This window comes from Staurois parvus, unplaced genomic scaffold (assembly GCF_062004578.1).
Source record: "Staurois parvus isolate SC_StPar_1 unplaced genomic scaffold, SC_StPar_1.0 ptg000424l, whole genome shotgun sequence".
In the NCBI taxonomy this organism is placed as follows: domain Eukaryota; kingdom Metazoa; phylum Chordata; class Amphibia; order Anura; family Ranidae; genus Staurois; species Staurois parvus.
In genome coordinates this window covers 2160335-2178761 of record NW_028318220.1, presented here as the reverse complement: position 1 = coordinate 2178761, position 18427 = coordinate 2160335, and the positions used below count along the sequence as shown (strand labels likewise).

Sequence of the window (18427 nt, the reverse complement as noted above, 5' to 3'; positions counted from 1 at the left end):
AGATAGCGCCAGTTTGCCCGCTAGTGCACCAGAAATCCCATTTAACCCCTTGATCGCCCCCCTCCCCCCCCCAGTTAACCCCTTCACTGCCCTGTCACTAGTGTCATTGATTACAGTGAACAGATTTTTACTGATCACTGTATTAGTGTCACTGGTGACTTCCGATAGTGTTAGCGCCCCTCCTAGATAGCGCCAGTTTGCCCGCTAATGCACGGGATTTTTTTTACCAAAAACATGTAGCAGAATACATTTTGGCTTAAATTTATGACTAACTTTGAGTTTACGATATATTTTTTATAGCTGAAAGTAGAAAATATTGTTTTTTTTCAAAATTTTTGTGGTTTTTTTTGTTTATAGCGCAAAAAATAAAAAGCGCACAGGTGATCAAATACCACCAAAAGAAAGCTCTATTTGTGTGAAAAAAAGGACGCAAATTTCGTTTGGGTACAGCATTGCATGACCGTGCAATTATCATTTGAATTAGTGCAGCGCTGTATAGCAAAAAAAGGCATAAATTACAGCATCTATACGATAGTTTGTAGACGCTATAACTTTCACACAAAGCAATCAATATACACTTATTGGGATTTTTTTTACCAAAAACATGTAGCAGAATACATTTTGGCTTAAATTTATGACTAACTTTGAGTTTACGATATATTTTTTATAGCTGAAAGTAGAAAATACTGTTTTTTTTCAAAATTTTTGTGGTTTTTTTGTTTATAGCGCAAAAAGTAAAAAGCGCACAGGTGATCAAATACCACCAAAAGAAAGCTCTATTTGTGTGAAAAAAAGGACGTAAATTTTGTTTGGGTACAGCATTGCATGACCGCGCAATTATCATTTGAATTAGTGCAGCCCCAAACAGCAAAAAAAGGCCTGGTCATTAAGGGGGGTAAATCCTCTGGGGCTCAAGTGGTTAAAAAAGTTTCTGTTTGTACTACATTTGTTTTTATATACTGCAAAAAAAAAAAAAGCTAGGAGCCATTAAAGTGTTTGGGTTTGGCTTGAAGAAAAGGTGGCAACCCTATTTATCATAAAGATCAGTGAAAAGCATCCTCTGGAGAATGTTCTATATTCTCTTGGAAACGCACTTAAATTTTAGCTTTAGAGTGGTAGTAAACTCTTCTTGTTGATTTTTACCTATAGGTAAGCCTATAATAAGGCTTATCTATAGGTACAGTTAATATCTCCTAAATGTACACCATTTAAGAGAAATTTTATTAGAGATATACTTTAGCAGCAGCTGGTGACGTCACCAGCACATGGACACTGGGCTCTGAATGAACTGTGCTGTCCATTCAGAACTCTGTGCTGCTTCCATGACGTCATCAGGGCATGCGCACTGGGCTCTGAATGAACTGTGCTGTTCATTCAGAACTCTGTGCTGCGGCCGTGATGTCATCACGACTCGGCCATTCATACGGCCGAAGCCCGTGAGCTCAGAAAGAAGACCAGATGAAGATGGAAGCTCCTACACCGGTAACAGCTCTCTGCTGGAGGCTTCTTTTCTAGGTAAGTCCGACATAAAGTGCTAGTATGCGGAGTGGTATACTACCACTTTAATATATTTTTTTAAGGCATTAATGTAAATTGAACCTTCCGTTTAGTGATACATGTTGCAAAATTTCAACCAGCTTTTGATCACAGCGCTGATGGGCTGAATTTACGCTGTACACTTGTGCACATATAAATGTTATACAAACATTTAAATGTGTACAGTGTAAATAAGGCTAAAATTTACACCCCCAGGCATAACTGTGTCTAAATGTTTTTTTTTTTGTTACACTCCTGCGTGTAGCGAAATTCTATGGCCTGGATGTGGCTGTGTGAATGTGCCCATAGACTTATATACAGATGCGTAAAAAAACTGTTTGCTGTACACTTTTTTTTTTTTTTTACTCCCTCATCAATGAGCCTTTACACATTTCCTTACATCGGTTGCCCAGTGGTTAATTGGAAATTAGGAATGTTAATTTGATTGCTTTTAAATTTCAATGGAAAATTTGAATGACGTTAAGATCGAACTATAGGACGTACACATGTATAATATACCATAAAATGGGTTGAACTGTTGGCGGAAAGTAGTCCGGACAATGTATAGGTTTTACTTTAATGTGTACTTGTGCCCAACCTATGAGCAATGAATGATTTACATATTCTTAACAAATCATAAATGTGTTAAAACAAGCTATCCTTGACCTTCCTTGCTGCTTTCAATATGAAGTTATTTTTTAACATAGATCCTCAAAGACCCTAGAGTTGGTTTCAGCCTGTTCCTAACAATTTAGAAACACCTGCTGGTTGTTTACATTAGAAGACTGGCAGTCTAAGATTCTGTTTTAAGAATCCCTCTGTTCCTTCTCAGCAGGGGATCCATAGACAGATCCCCTACAGAATTGGATCAGAAAAGAAATGGACCTCCGTGTTCACCCTGATTCCATTCCGGTTTTCCTTGTGAAGAAAAAAATTAACCCATGTACCCCCCATACATGGCTGGATGTAAAAGGAAGTACATCTGTTTTTATCTGTTTATACGTGATCCTTTCTGCTCAGGTCTGCAAAATCGGACCTAGATTCAAACTTATTGTAGTTATTATCAGATGCACGTCCATTTAGATCTGACCACCCACAGGGATATATTGTAGTTTGATTATGATCAGTCTTGTCACAGGTCAAAAACAAACTGATTGAAAAATAGTTACGGCTTAAGCGAACTTTGAAAAATTACTTTTCACTGTACACGTTACAGAAGCCAGCTGTCATTCCTGGGCCTCGCAGCTTACATATACAAAGGGGTAGGGAGGCTCATGACATCATTACCCTAGTATGGTCCCTTGGACATATTGGGCCAATGTCATTCCTTGAATTCTGTGAATATATTGATTAGCCACATTTTACCTTGGACAATAAATTGATTAGCCACATTTTACCTTGGAAATAAATGTGTCTGTTTATAAACCTCTGGAGTTTGGGCAGTAGACACTCAGATTAATGCAGGCCATAGATGGGGAGACAACCGGCCGGTTTTTTAACAGAAAAAAATGAAAAATCGGTCGTTCAGTAGGCAGATGTTACCACCAACAGTAAAAAAAAAATCGGCCGATTTTCTTCCCGTCCACTGCGGGCATTTAATTACTTCTGTCCCTGCAGAGAGCCCTGCTATTATATTTGACATTAAAAAGTATTGCGGTTGCAATATTGTATCTATTTGTATCCATTTCGGATACAGATGTTTTTTCGGATACAAATAGATACATTGTTGCAACCGCAATACTTTTTAATGTCAAATATAATAGCGGACTGGAATTCTTCTTCTTTTTCTTCTTCTTTCTCTTCTTGTTCTTTTTCTTCTTGTTCTTTTTCTTCTTTCGCTTCTTCTTCTTTCGCTTCCTCTTCTTCTTTCTCCTCTTCTTCTTTCTCCTCTTCTTCTTTCGCTTCCTCTTCTTCTTTCGCTTCCTCTTCTTCTTTCGCTTCCTCTTCTTCTTTCGCTTCCTCTTCTTCTTTCGCTTCCTCTTCTTCTTTCTCCTCTTCTTCTTTCTCCTCTTCTTCTTTCTCCTCTTCTTCTTTCTCCTCTTCTTCTTTCTCCTCTTCTTCCGCCTTCCTCTTCTTCCTCTTTCCTCTTCTTCTTTCTCCTTCCTCTTCTTCTTCCTCCTTCCTCTTCTTCTTCCTCCTTCCTCCTTCCTCTTCTTCTTCCTCCTTCCTCTTCTTCTTCCTCCTTCCTCCTTCCTCTTCTTCTTCCTCCTTCCTCTTCTTCTTCCTCCTTCCTCCTTCCTCTTCTTCTTCCTCCTTCCTCTTCTTCTTCCTCCTTCCTCTTCTTCTTCTTTCTCCTCTTCTTCCTCCTTCCTCTTCTTCCTCCTTCCTCTTCTTCTTCCTTCTCCTCTTCTTCTTCCTTCTCCTCTTCTTCTTCCTTCTCCTCTTCTTCTTCCTTCTCCTCTTCTGCTTCCTTCCTCCTTCCTCTTCTTCTTCCTTCTTCCTCCTTCCTCTTTCCTCTTCTTCTTCTTCTTCCTCCTTCTTTTCGTCCTCCTCCTCGTCCTCCTCCTTCTTCTTCGTCCTCCTCGTCCTCCTCCTTCTTCGTCCTCCTCCTCGTCCTCCTCCTTCTTCTTCGTCCTCCTCGTCCTCCTGTTTGCCCATCATTGCCGCAAAAATTGGCCAATCGGCCGATTTGTTTTTTTTTTTCCAACTTTACCGATCAAAAAAATCTGACAAAATCCAGAAAAACGGCCGACCAATTAACCCATTAATGGTGCGAAAATCGGCCGATTATTTATTTATTTATTTTTTCTGCTGAAAAATCGGCCGATTTTAGACCCATGTATGACCTGCATTAGGCTGGCAATACATTATACAATTTTCTTGAGATTTTTGCTTTAGATTTACCAAAAACCATATAATATGAGGTCAAACCTAAACAACGCTTTCAATTGTATCCAATTAGGCAGGCCCTTGCACTACATAGTTGAAGGTAAATCTAAAGGAAATTGGGCAGAAAATTGTATAGTGTATGGCCAGCCTTAGGATCCAACTTGTGAGACCCAATGTCGCAGGACATGCGAAATGCCGTGTATTTCTGAGAGCCGTTCCAATTAACACCACTAAGTCGCTGCAACTTCAGAAAAGGTACCTGCACTACTTTAATAGGAATTTGATATGGCTTCAGTGCCAGAGAGTATAAAAGTCACATCAAAGTCAGACTCCAAAGTGGAACTGAAAATTTGTGTGACTTTGGAATCGGCTAGTGTGAACCGCGTTTAAGGCAGAATTAGATTTACATTGCTATTTCATTTTTTTTTTTTTTTTTTTTAAGGATGCGGTCTGTGTTACACAGCACGTAAATGTCTTTCAATGTATGCATGTTTGTGCATGATACTTTGTTTTTGAGCCCCTAAAGTAACAAAAAAATAGGCATCTTTGCACCAGATGTCATTCTCAAATGTTGTTTGAGTTCAGGACCTTCTCTGTGGTTATGTAGTTTAGATTACTTGCAGCAGTACTGAAGAAAAAAGGCTGGACATGTGAAAGAACCGTGATCAGCAGACTGAAAAAACAAAAACTGAATCGAGATTTGCTGATGTAGACTCTACACAGCCACTCTTATACTTTATCAGATGAGTGAGATTTCAGTGCTGATGCATAAGAATTGTGTTGGTAAAATCTCTTAATTTAGGATATGCTTACGTTAAGTTTTAGTATTTATTTCTTTATGGATTTTTTCCTTCTCCATTTTTTTTTCTGGTTCCGTTTTGTGGTTTTAAATTTTTGGGTTGTCATCAGTAGAACAGCTGTTCTTTGCTCTAGTAAGTAGGATTTAGCATTTTTGTGTCTTTCAGAATGTGGTCCACCCACTCCTAATGCAAACCAACTGGCATGGTGACTTATAAAGGGTCTTTTTTTTTTTTTTATTTGAGCTTCAGCACACTGTGGCTGCTTCGTGCCTATACATTGTAAAATGCTGAGCTTTATGCCCCTTCCGGTGTCTCATTGCAACTGTGATGTGGCAAAAGCAAAGTTCCGTTTTAAAGGATGGGACTTAATTTATGACTCCGCACTGTGACTAAACTGTGGTGTGTGTGTGCGTGTGTGCGCGTGTGCGTGTGTGTGTGTGTGTGTGTGTAAAAAAAAGAATCCTTGAAATTTCTCCATATATGTGATTAGCATCTCAAGACTGTTTTCCCTGAGAGGTACCAGTTTAACATATGGATGATGTATGTTTCAACCCTTTTTGTTTCTGTTTAAAATTACTTTCAGTGACCTAGGCATGGCTTGAAACTTTATGGCTTGACCACTGCCCCTTCCATCACAGTACGCCTATATTAAAAAGCTTATAATTCAACATATACAGCTGGTAAAATAAGTATTGATCACGGCACCATTTCTTCTCACTAAATATATTTCTAAAGGTGCTATTGACACTAAATTTTCACCACATGTCGGTAATAATCCATGCAATCAATACATACAAAGAAACCAAAACAAGTAAGTTCAGAAATTCACCACTTCCCGACCACTCTGTATCAGAAATAGAGCCACAGGGCGGCATGGGTGCACAAAATCACATATATGTGATATTGCATCACTGGGTAGGTGGCACGCGTGCCCTACCTGCACCGCCATTCACGGCCGCGGCTGTCAATTTCCGTGTCCCGGATGGTGATTACTTGCCGGCGCCCAGTGGTTTCCGAGGATCTCAGATGTGGAGGAGAACTTTTATTTACTAACAGTTCTTCTCCCTGTCAGCTCAGGCACACTGCTTTGGATGGCAGTGCACAAAGCAGTGTGATTACAGTGAAGCAAACTGACACACTCCCCTAGTAAAACACTCCCAGCACACAGTTAACCCTTTGATCGCCCTTCCTGCCCAGTGCCATTAATACACTGTCAGTGCTTTTTTTTTTTTTTTTTTTTTTTAAGCACTGATCACTGTATTGGTCTCACTAGGGATGTCAGTGACACCAAGTCAGTTTCCCTCAGTGTCAGAATGCCATAGTCCCACTAAAAGTTGCTAATCACCGCCATTACTACTAAAAAAAAAAATATATATATACCACCATTTTTAAACGCTATAACTTTCATGTAAACCAATTAATTTACACATATTGGGATTTTTTTTAGCAGACGTAGTAAAATACATTTTGGCATAAATTTATAACAAAATTGTTTTTTTTTTTAATTTTTGTCGCAAAAAATTTATAGCGCAAAAAATAAAAAACACACAGGCGAAATACCACCGAAAGAAAGCTCAATTTGTGGGGAAAAAAGTACATAAATTTCATTTGGGTGCAGCGTTGCATGACCGTAAAGTAACGCAGTGCTTTAAAGCAAAAAAGGCCTGGTTAGAAAGGGGGGTAAATCCTCAGGAGGGCAAGTGGTTAAGTGATGTGTAATAAAATGTAATGACACAGGAAAAAAGTATTGAACACGCTAACTGAAATTTAATATTTCCTACAAAATTATTTGTTGGTAATGACAGCTTCAAGACGCCTCCTGTATGGAGAAACTGGTCACATGCATTGTTCAGGTGTGATTTTGGCCCATTCTTCCACAGTCTTCAAATCTTGAAGGGTCCGCAGGCCTCTTCTATGAACTCTGATCTTTTGTTCTTTCCATATATTTTCTAATGGATTGAAGTCAGGTGATTGGCTGGGCCATTCTAGCAGCTTTATTTTCTTTCTTTGAAACCAGTTGAGAGTTTCCGTGGCTTTGGGTTTGGGATCATTGTCTTGCTGAAATGTCCACCCTCGTTTCATCTTCATCATCCTGGTAGATGGCAGCAGCTTTTTATCAAGAATATCTTAGTACGTTTTTCCATTCATTCTTCCTTCAATGACATGAAGTTTGCCAGTACCGTATGCTGAAAAACAGCCCCACATCATGATGCTCCCCTCTCCAAACTTCACTGTTAGTATGGTGTTTTTGGGGTTATGTGCAGTGCCATTTGACCTCCAAATATGTGTATTATGGCATCCAAAGAGTTTGATCTCATCTGACCAGACTATATTCTCCCAGTATTTCACAGGCTTCTCTAAAGGCTCAGGGTGCTGCGCTACTAGTGTAGGCCATAGACTGTTCGTTTATCGGACAATTTTTTTCTTTTTTTTTGTCCGAAAGAGTAATCGGCCGATTTTTGCACGGTTAGTGGGGCAATGGCATCGGACGATTTTCGTCTATCGGTCATGCTGGAAAATTTGTGAAAAACGTCCGATTTCCGTAATCATTGGTGGCATCATTGGTTTACAGAACAAACAATGTTTTGTTTTTCGGACTAAAAATTGTCCGATAGACGAACCGTCTATGGCCTGTATTAGTGTATAAACTATGAACCATGACAACAAAAATAATTAAATAAACATATGCTCCTCATCCAAGTGTAAACATGACATATACAAAGGGCATGTGAATGGGTGCGAGCAAATACAGTAACACCAGCACAAAATAGTATAATGTGGTGGTGGCAACAGTGAACAATAATGATGATGTGTATTGTGTTGATAAAATGTGCTTCAGGCCCAAAAACTTGATTAATTAAAGTGACTCAGTCCCCAAAAATATAACCGTCCCAAAACACAGGAAAAAAATCAATCAATCTTCAGTGCACACCTTGAGACATCCAGTGCAGCAAAAAAACAAAAATATCCTCCACCGGCTAGTGTGCGCGCTCACCTTCAAACTGCAACCCGCAAGGACTCGCAAAGCATAGAGAACCTCAAATGATTCCAACAAATTGGTCCTCAATAGCAATCAGAGAGTGAAAGGTCATCTCTAATGGTGCTGACAAACACTCATAGGCATGCTCCAGAAATGGCCGCAGACCTCTTTCAGCTCCAGTCCCTCACATAGAAGATGCAAGCAAGAAAACTCCCATAGTGTAATCTGTCCCAAACTTTAATATAAACAATATCCACACATAGCTACTCACATTTAAAATAGGTCCGCAGACCAAAAAAAGCAAAATGCTAGCTGCAAAAGGCTGCAGGGAAGGTGTATAGGATTGGGAGTACCAAGTTGGCGGCTGCTGTTCCTTACCAGATATAACGTCACCATGTTCCGTCCTACACGTTACGTCATAGGTCATGTGACTTCCTCAGGATCTTTGAAATCACACCGTATAGACCCGCATATGAATCGCACATGAACGCACAGCGCATTGCAGTGCAATTCCAGGGCATAGTGTGAACTGGCTCTTAATGTTGTGCAGAGAACTTTAAACAAGCTTCGACATGCTTTTTATTCAGCAATGGAGTCTTGCGTGGTGAGTGTACATACAGGCCAAGGCAAATGAGTGCATTACTTATTGTTTTCTTTGAAACAATTGTACCTGCTAATTCCAGGTCTTTATGAAGCTCTCCACGAGTGTTCCTTTGGCTCTTGGACAACTCTTCTGATGGTTCTTTTCGCTCCTCTGTCAGAAATCTTGCAAGGAGCACCTAGTTGTGGACCGTTTATGGTGAAATTATGGTTTTTTTTTCCCTGCTTCCGGATTATGGCCCCAACAGTGCTCACTGGAACATTCAGACGTCTCGAAATCCTTCTGTAACCAATGCCATCAGTATGTTTTGTAACAATAAATTTGCAAAGGTCTTGAGAGAGCTCTTTGCTTTTGCCCATCATGAGATGTGAAACCTTGCTAATAAGATGCCTTTTTTAAAAGGCATCAGTTGAGACTGAACCAGCTGATATTAATTTGCACTTAGAAGGGGCAGGGTTGCTTTTTAATTACTGATAGATTTCAGTTGGTGTCTTGGCTTTTAATGCCTTTTTGCACGTCTTTCTTCATGTGTTCAATACTTTTTCCCTGTGTCCTTCCCTTTTATACACATAACTGAATTTGCTTTGTTTTCTTTGTATGTATGGATTGCATGGGTTGTTACTGACAAATGGTGGTGAAAATTTCATGTCAATAGCGCCTTTAGAAATATATTTACTGAGAAAAATGGTGACGGGTTCAGTACTTATTTTACCCGCTATATCTAATAGAATCAGAAGCAGCTTGACATCTAGTTGACTCACATAAGATGACATCATAACGTTTTGGTAAATTAATTTGTATATTGCATACAAATAATGAAAACACATATGTATGAACTTTAAAGCTGACCTCTAGGCAGTTTTAGAAAATCCTCTTTTTGTAGTTACGTGTTTTCATTAAAAGTATTTTTTAAGTATGTCTAATAGGGGTGCACTGAAATTTCGGTGGCCAAAATGTTTTGGCCGAAAACACCTCTATCGGCCATTGGCTGTTATGTAAAAAAGCAATGATACAGGCACTGACGATAACCTTGCCGCTGCTGCTCCTCGCCGCCGGCCGCTGCCGCCCCTCAGTTGTTCTCAGCCTTACCTGAGAAATCACTGAACAATCCCGGCGCTGGGCATAGAGATTAGTGAAGGAAAGATGGCCTCCACTCATCTCCTATGCCCTTCTTTTTTTTTTCTTCCTTTGTTTTGATCTAATGCTTTACATTGTAGGAGAGATGTGGTGTTATTGACCCCATATATCTCCATAAAGAGGACCTGTCATTAATTATTTCTATCGCAAGGGATGCATTCATTCATTGTGATAGGAATAAAAGTGATTAAATTTTTTTTAAAGGGACAGTGTAGAAAAAAAAAAGAAGTTTAAAGTGCCCCCGTCCCCCCAGGCTCGCATGTAGTGGTGAACACATGTACAAAAAAGTGCAGCGCTAAAATCACAATGAAAAAGTAAATGTATCAAGTGGAACAGTAAAGTGCAACACATAAATATATAAAAAAACAGGAAATCGGCAAACAGTAAGGAAATTATGTCTGTGAGCAAAGGTGATAAGTGCACTATAAGTGCAATTAAAATCAATAAATAGTAATATTTTTGATATTCATGGTTGCACGTAGGTAATTTGTGCAATATTAGAATTATAAGTTCATAAAAAAACAGTTCAAACAGTGTTGGTACAGTGGCCACTGGAAGCGAGTCGGCTGCTGGCAGTGATTTACTGGAGGTGGTGGAGGAGGAAGAGGAGATTCTGCACCACCTTCCATTCATTCCCAGGCCGCCCGGCACTCTCTCCTCCACAGCCGCTTTCATCTACATCCTTTGTATGCTGGATAGAAGCGATCTCCCCTAGGACAAGGGTTCCTCTTCCACCTATGCCTCTGATGGAGCAGTTCGTTTAACCCCCTGGCTGCCTCTCTACCTCCAGATGTGATATACCTATATGCCTCTTATCATTAAATTTCTGGTGAGTGTACATCTGACCGAGGTGATTAATTTCATGTTCACATCCTGCACTGTAGAATATTGCACTTTATGAATATATGGACACTGTTTGAACTCAGTTTTTTAATGGAATTATTCTAATATTGCACAAATTACGTATGTGCAACCGTGAATATCAGTAATATTACTATTTATTGATTATTTTAATTGCACTTTTAGTGCACTAATCACCTTTGCTCATGGACATAATTTCCTTAATGTTTGCTGATTTCCTGTTTTTTTTTTTTTTTTTTTGTTTTTTTTTATTCGCAAGTTTTATATGTTTGTGTTGCACTTCACTGTTCCACTTGATACATTTACTTTTTCATTGTGATTTTAGCACTGCACTTTTTTATACATATACTTGTGGGGATTGTTTCCTGTACCTTGTGTGCTAGCTACTTTATAGTCATCACTAGCGCTCGCCTATATACAATATATTTACATTCACTAAGTGGTGACCACATACGTAGGCCATGCCCACATATGTAAATGTGTTCGAACCACACAGGTGAGGTATTGCCATGCCATCAGAGTAAGAGCAATAATTCTTGCACTAGAACTCCTCTGTAACTTTACACTGCTAACCTGTAGAAATTTTTAAAGCCACCCATAGAGATTTTTAAGTGGAATAGTTTGATGCCATTCCACGAGCGTGCTCAATTTTAAAGCATGACATGTTGGGTATCTATTTACTCACCGTAACATCCTCTTTGATATTGTCCCAAAAATTGGGGTATATATTGTTTTGTTTTTTTTTGTTTTTTTTAATCATTTCCAAAAATATATATTGATTTTTTAAAAACTGCCCGCTTTGGTTTCTGTTTTCGACACCAGAATTTTCATTTTGGTTCACCGCTGATGTCTAACATAAGTACTTGAATCTGGCTTTTCTACCCCCTATAATCACTGCACAACAGTGCTTAGACTGGGTGGTGGAGGGTTCCAGTGGTAACTGACTGTGAGGATTTTCCCTCAATTGTGTTATCTTCATGGCAGGAAGTGAAGGGAAACTTCCCCAATGAGATGTCGCATAGAGAAAAAATGGCTGGAGCTCTAACCATTATCTGCTTTTTCCAAAACAAATACAAAAAATTAGGTTTGCTTTAGTAATAACAAAGGTGATTTATTTTAAATATTGGATGTTTTCAGACCCTATCAATTGTAATATTTTTTTTCAGATGCAACTATTGGACAAGTTTCCAGTGGAAGGAGGTCAAAAAGATCCAAAGCAGAGAATCATCCCATTTTTGCCAGGTATGTTTCTTGACCCTTTGTGAGCACATTATTTTGAGCGATATGACAACAGTCCTGGAAGTTTACGATCGCTGCAGTTTAAGAGAAACAGAGTTAGGGGTGCTGCTGGTATCAAGAAGTCAAGTGTTTGTTATAAAGGCATCATAAACATTCCCATCTGCACCTTGTGTTTTTTTACCTGCACAAGATGTGCATTGATCATGTACTTTCATGGTGTCATATGTTGTTTTGTATGCACAGCCTAAAGTAGAGTAAATATTCACATTCCTTTTTTAGCTGTTCCTGTTTGTGTTTAACCACTTGCCATCCTTTGGATTTACCCCCCTTCCTGACCAGGCCATTTTTTTACCTTACGGCGCTGCGTTATTTTAACTGACAGTTGCACTGTCATGCAACGCTACACCCAAATAAAATTTACGTCCTTTTTTTCCCACGAATTGAGCTTTCTTTCAGTGGCATTTGATCACCTGTGTGGTTTTTATTTATTGCACTATAAATAGAAAAAAGGCTGACAATTTTAAGAAAAAAAAACAATATTTTTGACTTTTTGCTATTAAACATGTCCAGTAAACAAATTAAAAAAATCTAATTTCATTATAAATATAGGCCAAAATGTATTCTGCTGCATGTCTTTGCTAAAAAAAAAATCCCAATACGTGTAAATTGGTTTACGTGAAAGTTTATAGCGTTTGCAAATGGCGGTATAGATACTGGAATATTTTTAATTTTTTTTTTACTAGTAATGGCAGTGATCAGCGACTTATAGCGGGACTGTAGCGGGCATTCTGACACCGGGGGGAACTGACTGACATCCCCAGTGACACCAATACAGTGATTAGTGCTAAAAATAAAGCACTGACACTGTACTAATGGCACTGGGCAGGAAGGGGTTAACATGAAGAGCAATCAAAGAGTTATTTGTGCACAGGGAGTGTTTTACATAGGGGTGGTGTGTGTGGGCTTCACTGTAAGCACACTGCTTTGGATGGCTGTGCTGTGCACAGCCATCCAGAGCAGTGTGCCCAAGCTAACGTGGAGGAGGACTGTTAGTAAACAAAGCAGTCCTCCTCCCTGTCGTAGATGCTTGGTGATCACCGGCCGGGACCTTGTGATTGTCAGCCGTGAATGGCGGCGCGAGTAGGACGCGCGCGCGGCTCATGCGCCCCCTACTTGGAAACACATCGCGTATATATGTGATTTTGTGCACCTCTGCCACCCTGTAGCAGAATGAGGCATGCTGTATAGCACTGCACAGGTTAATGCATGACCTCTGTCTGTAGTCTGAAAACTGACACTTCCTGTAAAGAAACAACATATCCCAAAATCCCTGGGCCTCTCTAACAAATGCTCATCAGATGAGAGATAAATTGTGATTAGATCTGATGGACACACAGGCAGAGCAATTAACAGAGAGATCACCATACAATCTTTAATCTCATTAGCACTCCCACATTTGTGATGCAATGCAGAGGTAATAGTTAGACATGGATTGGATGCTGCATGACCAGAAGCGATCTGCCTGTTACTCTAGCACAGGGATTGCCAAGCTTTCTAAACAAAGGATCAGTTTACTGTCCTTCAGTTTTTAAGAGAGCCAGACTGTGGCCAGTGGGAGTAGAAAATATCTTGGTGTCAGTGGGAGTAGAGTGTTCCCTCTTTGGTATTAAGGGGAGTCAGTGCCTCATATTTAGTGTCAGTGGGAGTAATAGTGCCCCATCATTGGTGGCAGTGGGCGGAATAGTGCTCCATCATTGGTGTCAGTGATAGGAATCATGCCCCATCATTGGTATCAGTGGGAGGAATCGTGCCCCATCATTGGTGTCAGTGGGAGGAATATTGCCCCAATATTGGGGTCAGTGGTAGGAATAGTGCCCCATCATTGGTATCAGCGGGAGGAATAGTGCCCCATCATTGGTATCAGTGGGAGGAATAGTGCCCCATCATTGGTGTCAGTGGGAGGAATATTGCCCCAATATTGGGGTCAGTGGTAGGAATAGTGCCCCATCATTGGTATCAGCGGGAGGAATAGTGCCCCATCATTGGTATCAGTGGGAGGAATAGTGCCCCATCATTGGTATCAGTGGGGGGAATAGTGCCCCATCATTGGTATCAGTGGGAGGAGGAGTGCCCCATCATTGGTATCAGTGGGAGGAGGAGTGCCCCATCATTGGTATCAGTGGGAGGAGGAGTGCCCCATCATTGGTATCAGTGGGAGGAGGAGTGCCCCATCATTGGTATCAGTGGGAGGAGGAGTGCCCCATCATTGGTATCAGTGGGAGGAATAGTGCTCCATCGTTGGTGTCAGTGGGAGGCTTGGTGCCTCATTGTCAATGTCAGGAACTATGCCTCACCGTTTCTCAGAGTAGGGGCAATAATGGCCCTAGGCACAGATAAAAGCAAGCAAAGGGCTGCATCTGGCCCCCGGACCGCAGTATGGAGACCACTGCTCTAGCGAATATGGACACGCTAGGTGAATAAATACATGGACATAGGGGAATCAATCAGCCCTGACATTACAAACTGCAGTCACAAATTGTGTGCCCAACATTACAAGGAAAGGCGAACAAAACTGTGCAGGGAATATAACTACACTAATACCTAGTCAAAACAGTAAAAACATTTAAAATTGTACAATGCCTTTGAGTTTTTCTGAATTACAGTTAAACAATAAACTTGTCATGGGTAACACCTCCAGTTCTTTGCTCCTCTATTAAATGAGCCTATAGTATCCATGTAGTTATGGCAGTGGAGAAGCCAGGTTTGTGGTGATGGTAATAGTAACAGATTTTATATTATGGAATACATTTTGAATCTGCTGTCTGTATAGCTGTGAAAACTAAGAGCTGGCAAGAGATACACAATACTAACTCCAAACTTCACATTATTAAAGGATAAGTTAATCTTTTGGACAAAAATAATAAATAATAAAATTATTTGCAGGCAAAAAAAATGTGCATTTATTATTTTTGTCCAAAGGAGCCTGGAAAGCATTGCATGACCAGTAGATCGCTGATGCCATGCAGGTCTTCTGCAGATCTGTCAGACTATCTGCTTGCTATACAGGGATGTACGATCAAGTAGATATTCTGACAGGAAGCTTCAATGAACTACCACGGCACTCCACAGCGCCCTGGTAGTTCATTGAAAGCTACAAGCCCACAGCTGCTAAGGCTGTTGGGACTTAAAGTTCATTCATCCACGGAAGTCCATGAATGAATGATGTGGCCATGTGGGCGGAGCCCCTCATGGCCCTGCTGTTTTCAAATCTGACAGGCAGTACTGTTAAAACGTCTGTCCGTATTATTTGTCAAAGGAGGGGGGGTGGCTGCAGCATTGGGAACATTTTACGTGTTCCACCGTAAAAACGGATATAACATGTTCCCAAAGGTGAACTTATCCTTTAAATAGCAAATTTGTATTTTCCCAGAATAGAAACTAATTTTTTTAAATACATTTGTTGTAAAATAATGTTTAGGCTTCTAATTAAGTGTAATCATAATTTTTATAATGGTGAGCCTTCCTTGCAATACCACTTTTTCATAGTAATGGAGACGAAATCGAATGAAGATGGAGCAGATGAGTTTGTTACATCTTTGCTTCCTGCCTGCTTGTTAACATGGGTCTGTTTCTAATAAAGTAAATAATAAGGACAGGAATAGACTGGTGGGCAATATGAAATATGTTATTATAATTTAATGCATCTTCTTCAGTAAGTAGTTGTTATGGCTGTGTTAGGAGAGAATGTTTAGTCAGCTGGCCAGCATGAATTTGGTGATCGTCCGTAAGATATGTGATTCATTTGACTGAATGGGCCATAATGCAGTGCTTCCAGCATTTCCCTTCCACCAGTTATAAGTTAATAAGGAAAATACCCCTTTTTGCGAATTGCTTTCCTGTTACGTCTGCAGTGCAGACACACCCTGATTTGTGAACCCTTTAACATCTGGTAGATCACACACACTTGGAGAGAAAACCCTGCCCAGATGTTTTCAAGTGATGACCTATTTGAGGTTTTGAAACTTAAACAAAAATGGAAACATAAACATAAAATATGATTTTAGTGTTTTTGCTGAGCACCCAAGAGGAGTCAAAATGTTTGATCATTACTCCATTGTTTAATGTAATATTCAATAAAAGTGCAGCGCAATTATCCAATAACATACAATGCATTAATACAAATAAGATGCCATTAATGTGATGCCACAAATATAAATGTAAAATTAGTGCTCATAGTAAATCTGTGAAAATAATAACAGCATCTCTTTGAAAAAATCCAATGGAAATGCAATAAAAGTCTACACAATTGTGTTATTGTGAATCCATCTTCCACTGGTGATTATATATAATTCAAGCAATTCACTTTGCACCTTTATCTTCCTGCACTGATCCTTACCTTCACACTGTGACCCACCTATCGGTAGAGTGAATCTAATGGCAGTGATTTTATAATTCTCAGCTGCTGCACCTGCAGGGCTCCAATGAGGAAAGTGGTGGGGTCTGCCTCCCTTTAAATGTGATTTCCCTTTGGGAGTATCTCACCAAAAATGCTATTTTTGCTGCAGAGAGTGCCAAAAATCTTACTTGTATCTTGGTGCAGACATCTGGGAAAATCAGTAAGCCAATCACTCCAGCAGGAAGTTACATTTTCAGGGGGCTTTCTGTACACCTTCTGTGTACAGAATGCCTCCAGGTAGCCATATTGCATTGCAATTTACAGAAAATGACAGCGGTGCAGACTGAATTAGAAAGGTAATTTTTAATAACATTCAATTACAATATGACTTGAATTGCAATTGTATACACTACAGGGGCGGACTGACAACTCATGGGGCCCCCGGGCAATAGGGGATCATGGGGCCCCTGTGTCCTTGTCCAAAATCAAAAAAGCCTATGAAAAAGGTACCAGGGGCATCTCATGGGGCCCCCTACTGATCCCGGGCCCTTGGGCAGTGCCCGAGTTTCCAAATGGTCAGTCCGCCCCTGATACACTATATATTATTTTTAATTTGTTCATTTTGTTCCCACGAAAGTGTATGTACTCTTTAAGGCTTGCATTTGAAGGTCACTGTTTAATTGTTCTCTCATCAATGCCAGTTTCATGGACTTTGTGCATTAAAGTCATACATCAGTTCTGTACATCTTGTCTGATTTTTGTTTATGGACTGACCTGTTTATTCCTTTCTCATTGGCTCTGTATCTGAGAGTTTCCAATAAAGAGTGCGATTTAAAAAAGTTTGATCACAGCTTAGTTGCGTAGAGGATACTCTGTACTACTATATAGCTGCATGTCAATTTTCCTTATATTCGACTGTTGCTCGTTTTATGACTGCTAGTAAAGCAGCATGCAGAAAATGTGAGTACTTTCACATAGACTGAATGCGCTCAAAACAAAGGTACCTTCTTTTTACTGTGGTGGTAAACTTTTTTCTTTTTTTTTACCTGCAGGTAAGCTTACAGTAAGGCTTACCTGCAGCTAAAATGAATATGTCCTAAACGTGCGCCATTAAAGAGATATTCTAGCGAGCAGCAGCCGATGTTGCCAGCGCATACGCTGTTAAGTAACGGCATACCCATGCCATTCCTTCATAGCTTTGTGCCACAGACAAGACTCCCACATGCATTCAGGCGGTTGCAGCACGCCACTGGAGGGCTTTGTTTTTAGGTAACTCTTTCACAATGTACTAGTATGTGGTGCATACTATCACATTATGATATTGCCTTGCAGGAAGAAACCTTTTTTTTTTTTTTTTTTTTTTTTTTTTATATAAACAAGAGTTTGCTACCGCTTTAAAGGCAGCAGTCGGCAGGCTTCCTTACAGCAGAAAAACACTAGGGAATACAAGGGCCAAATAAATACTGTAGCAATGCCAGAATATCACAAAAAGGTGAAGAGTTCAAAAGAAAATAGTTAAGAAGAAACTCGCTTCTAATGTTTTATATTTTGTGCTTATGGACACCAGTGAGGAAACACCTTATAAATGTGCTTATTACGTCTACCGAATGCAGCACATGCATACTTACTGTACGTACAGCCAAAACTTTTTTTTTTTGCGTGGGGTTTAATGTTTGGGTCCCTGCTGGGTAGATTTCAGTTATCACTAGAACAAGAGGTGAGGGTAAATCTTTCAGTGAACTCACCGGTTTCCACAAACACTGTCGAGAGATTTCCGCTTACTTCCTGCTTTGTCTGCAGGTCTCAAATGGAACACAGACAGCAGGAAAAGTGAACTGATGGCAATTTTAACTATATCCTTCTCTTAAAAAAACGAAAATTGGGCTATATACAGTATCTCAGAGAAGTGAGTACGCCCTCTCACATTTTTGTAAATATTTGATTATATCTTTTCATGTGACAACACTGAAGAAATGACACTTTGCTACAATGTAAAGTAATGCGTGTACAGCTTGTATGTAGAGAAAAGAGATTTCAGCACCACTCTA

General features: G+C 39.9%; 1 protein-coding gene across 1 annotated transcript in view; it reads left to right on the top strand.

The window, feature by feature from the left end:
- Nucleotides 1-1322: 1322 nt before the first annotated feature.
- SH3PXD2B (SH3 and PX domains 2B) overlaps nucleotides 1323-18427 on the top strand; it is a 153683-nt gene continuing 136578 nt past the window's right edge. Inside the window, exons 1-3 of the mRNA XM_089687384.1 lie at nucleotides 1323-1515; nucleotides 8829-8944; nucleotides 11911-11986. Of these exons, the coding sequence (XP_089543510.1) occupies nucleotides 1323-1515; nucleotides 8829-8944; nucleotides 11911-11986 (385 nt within the window). The remainder of the gene's footprint in view (nucleotides 1516-8828; nucleotides 8945-11910; nucleotides 11987-18427) is intronic.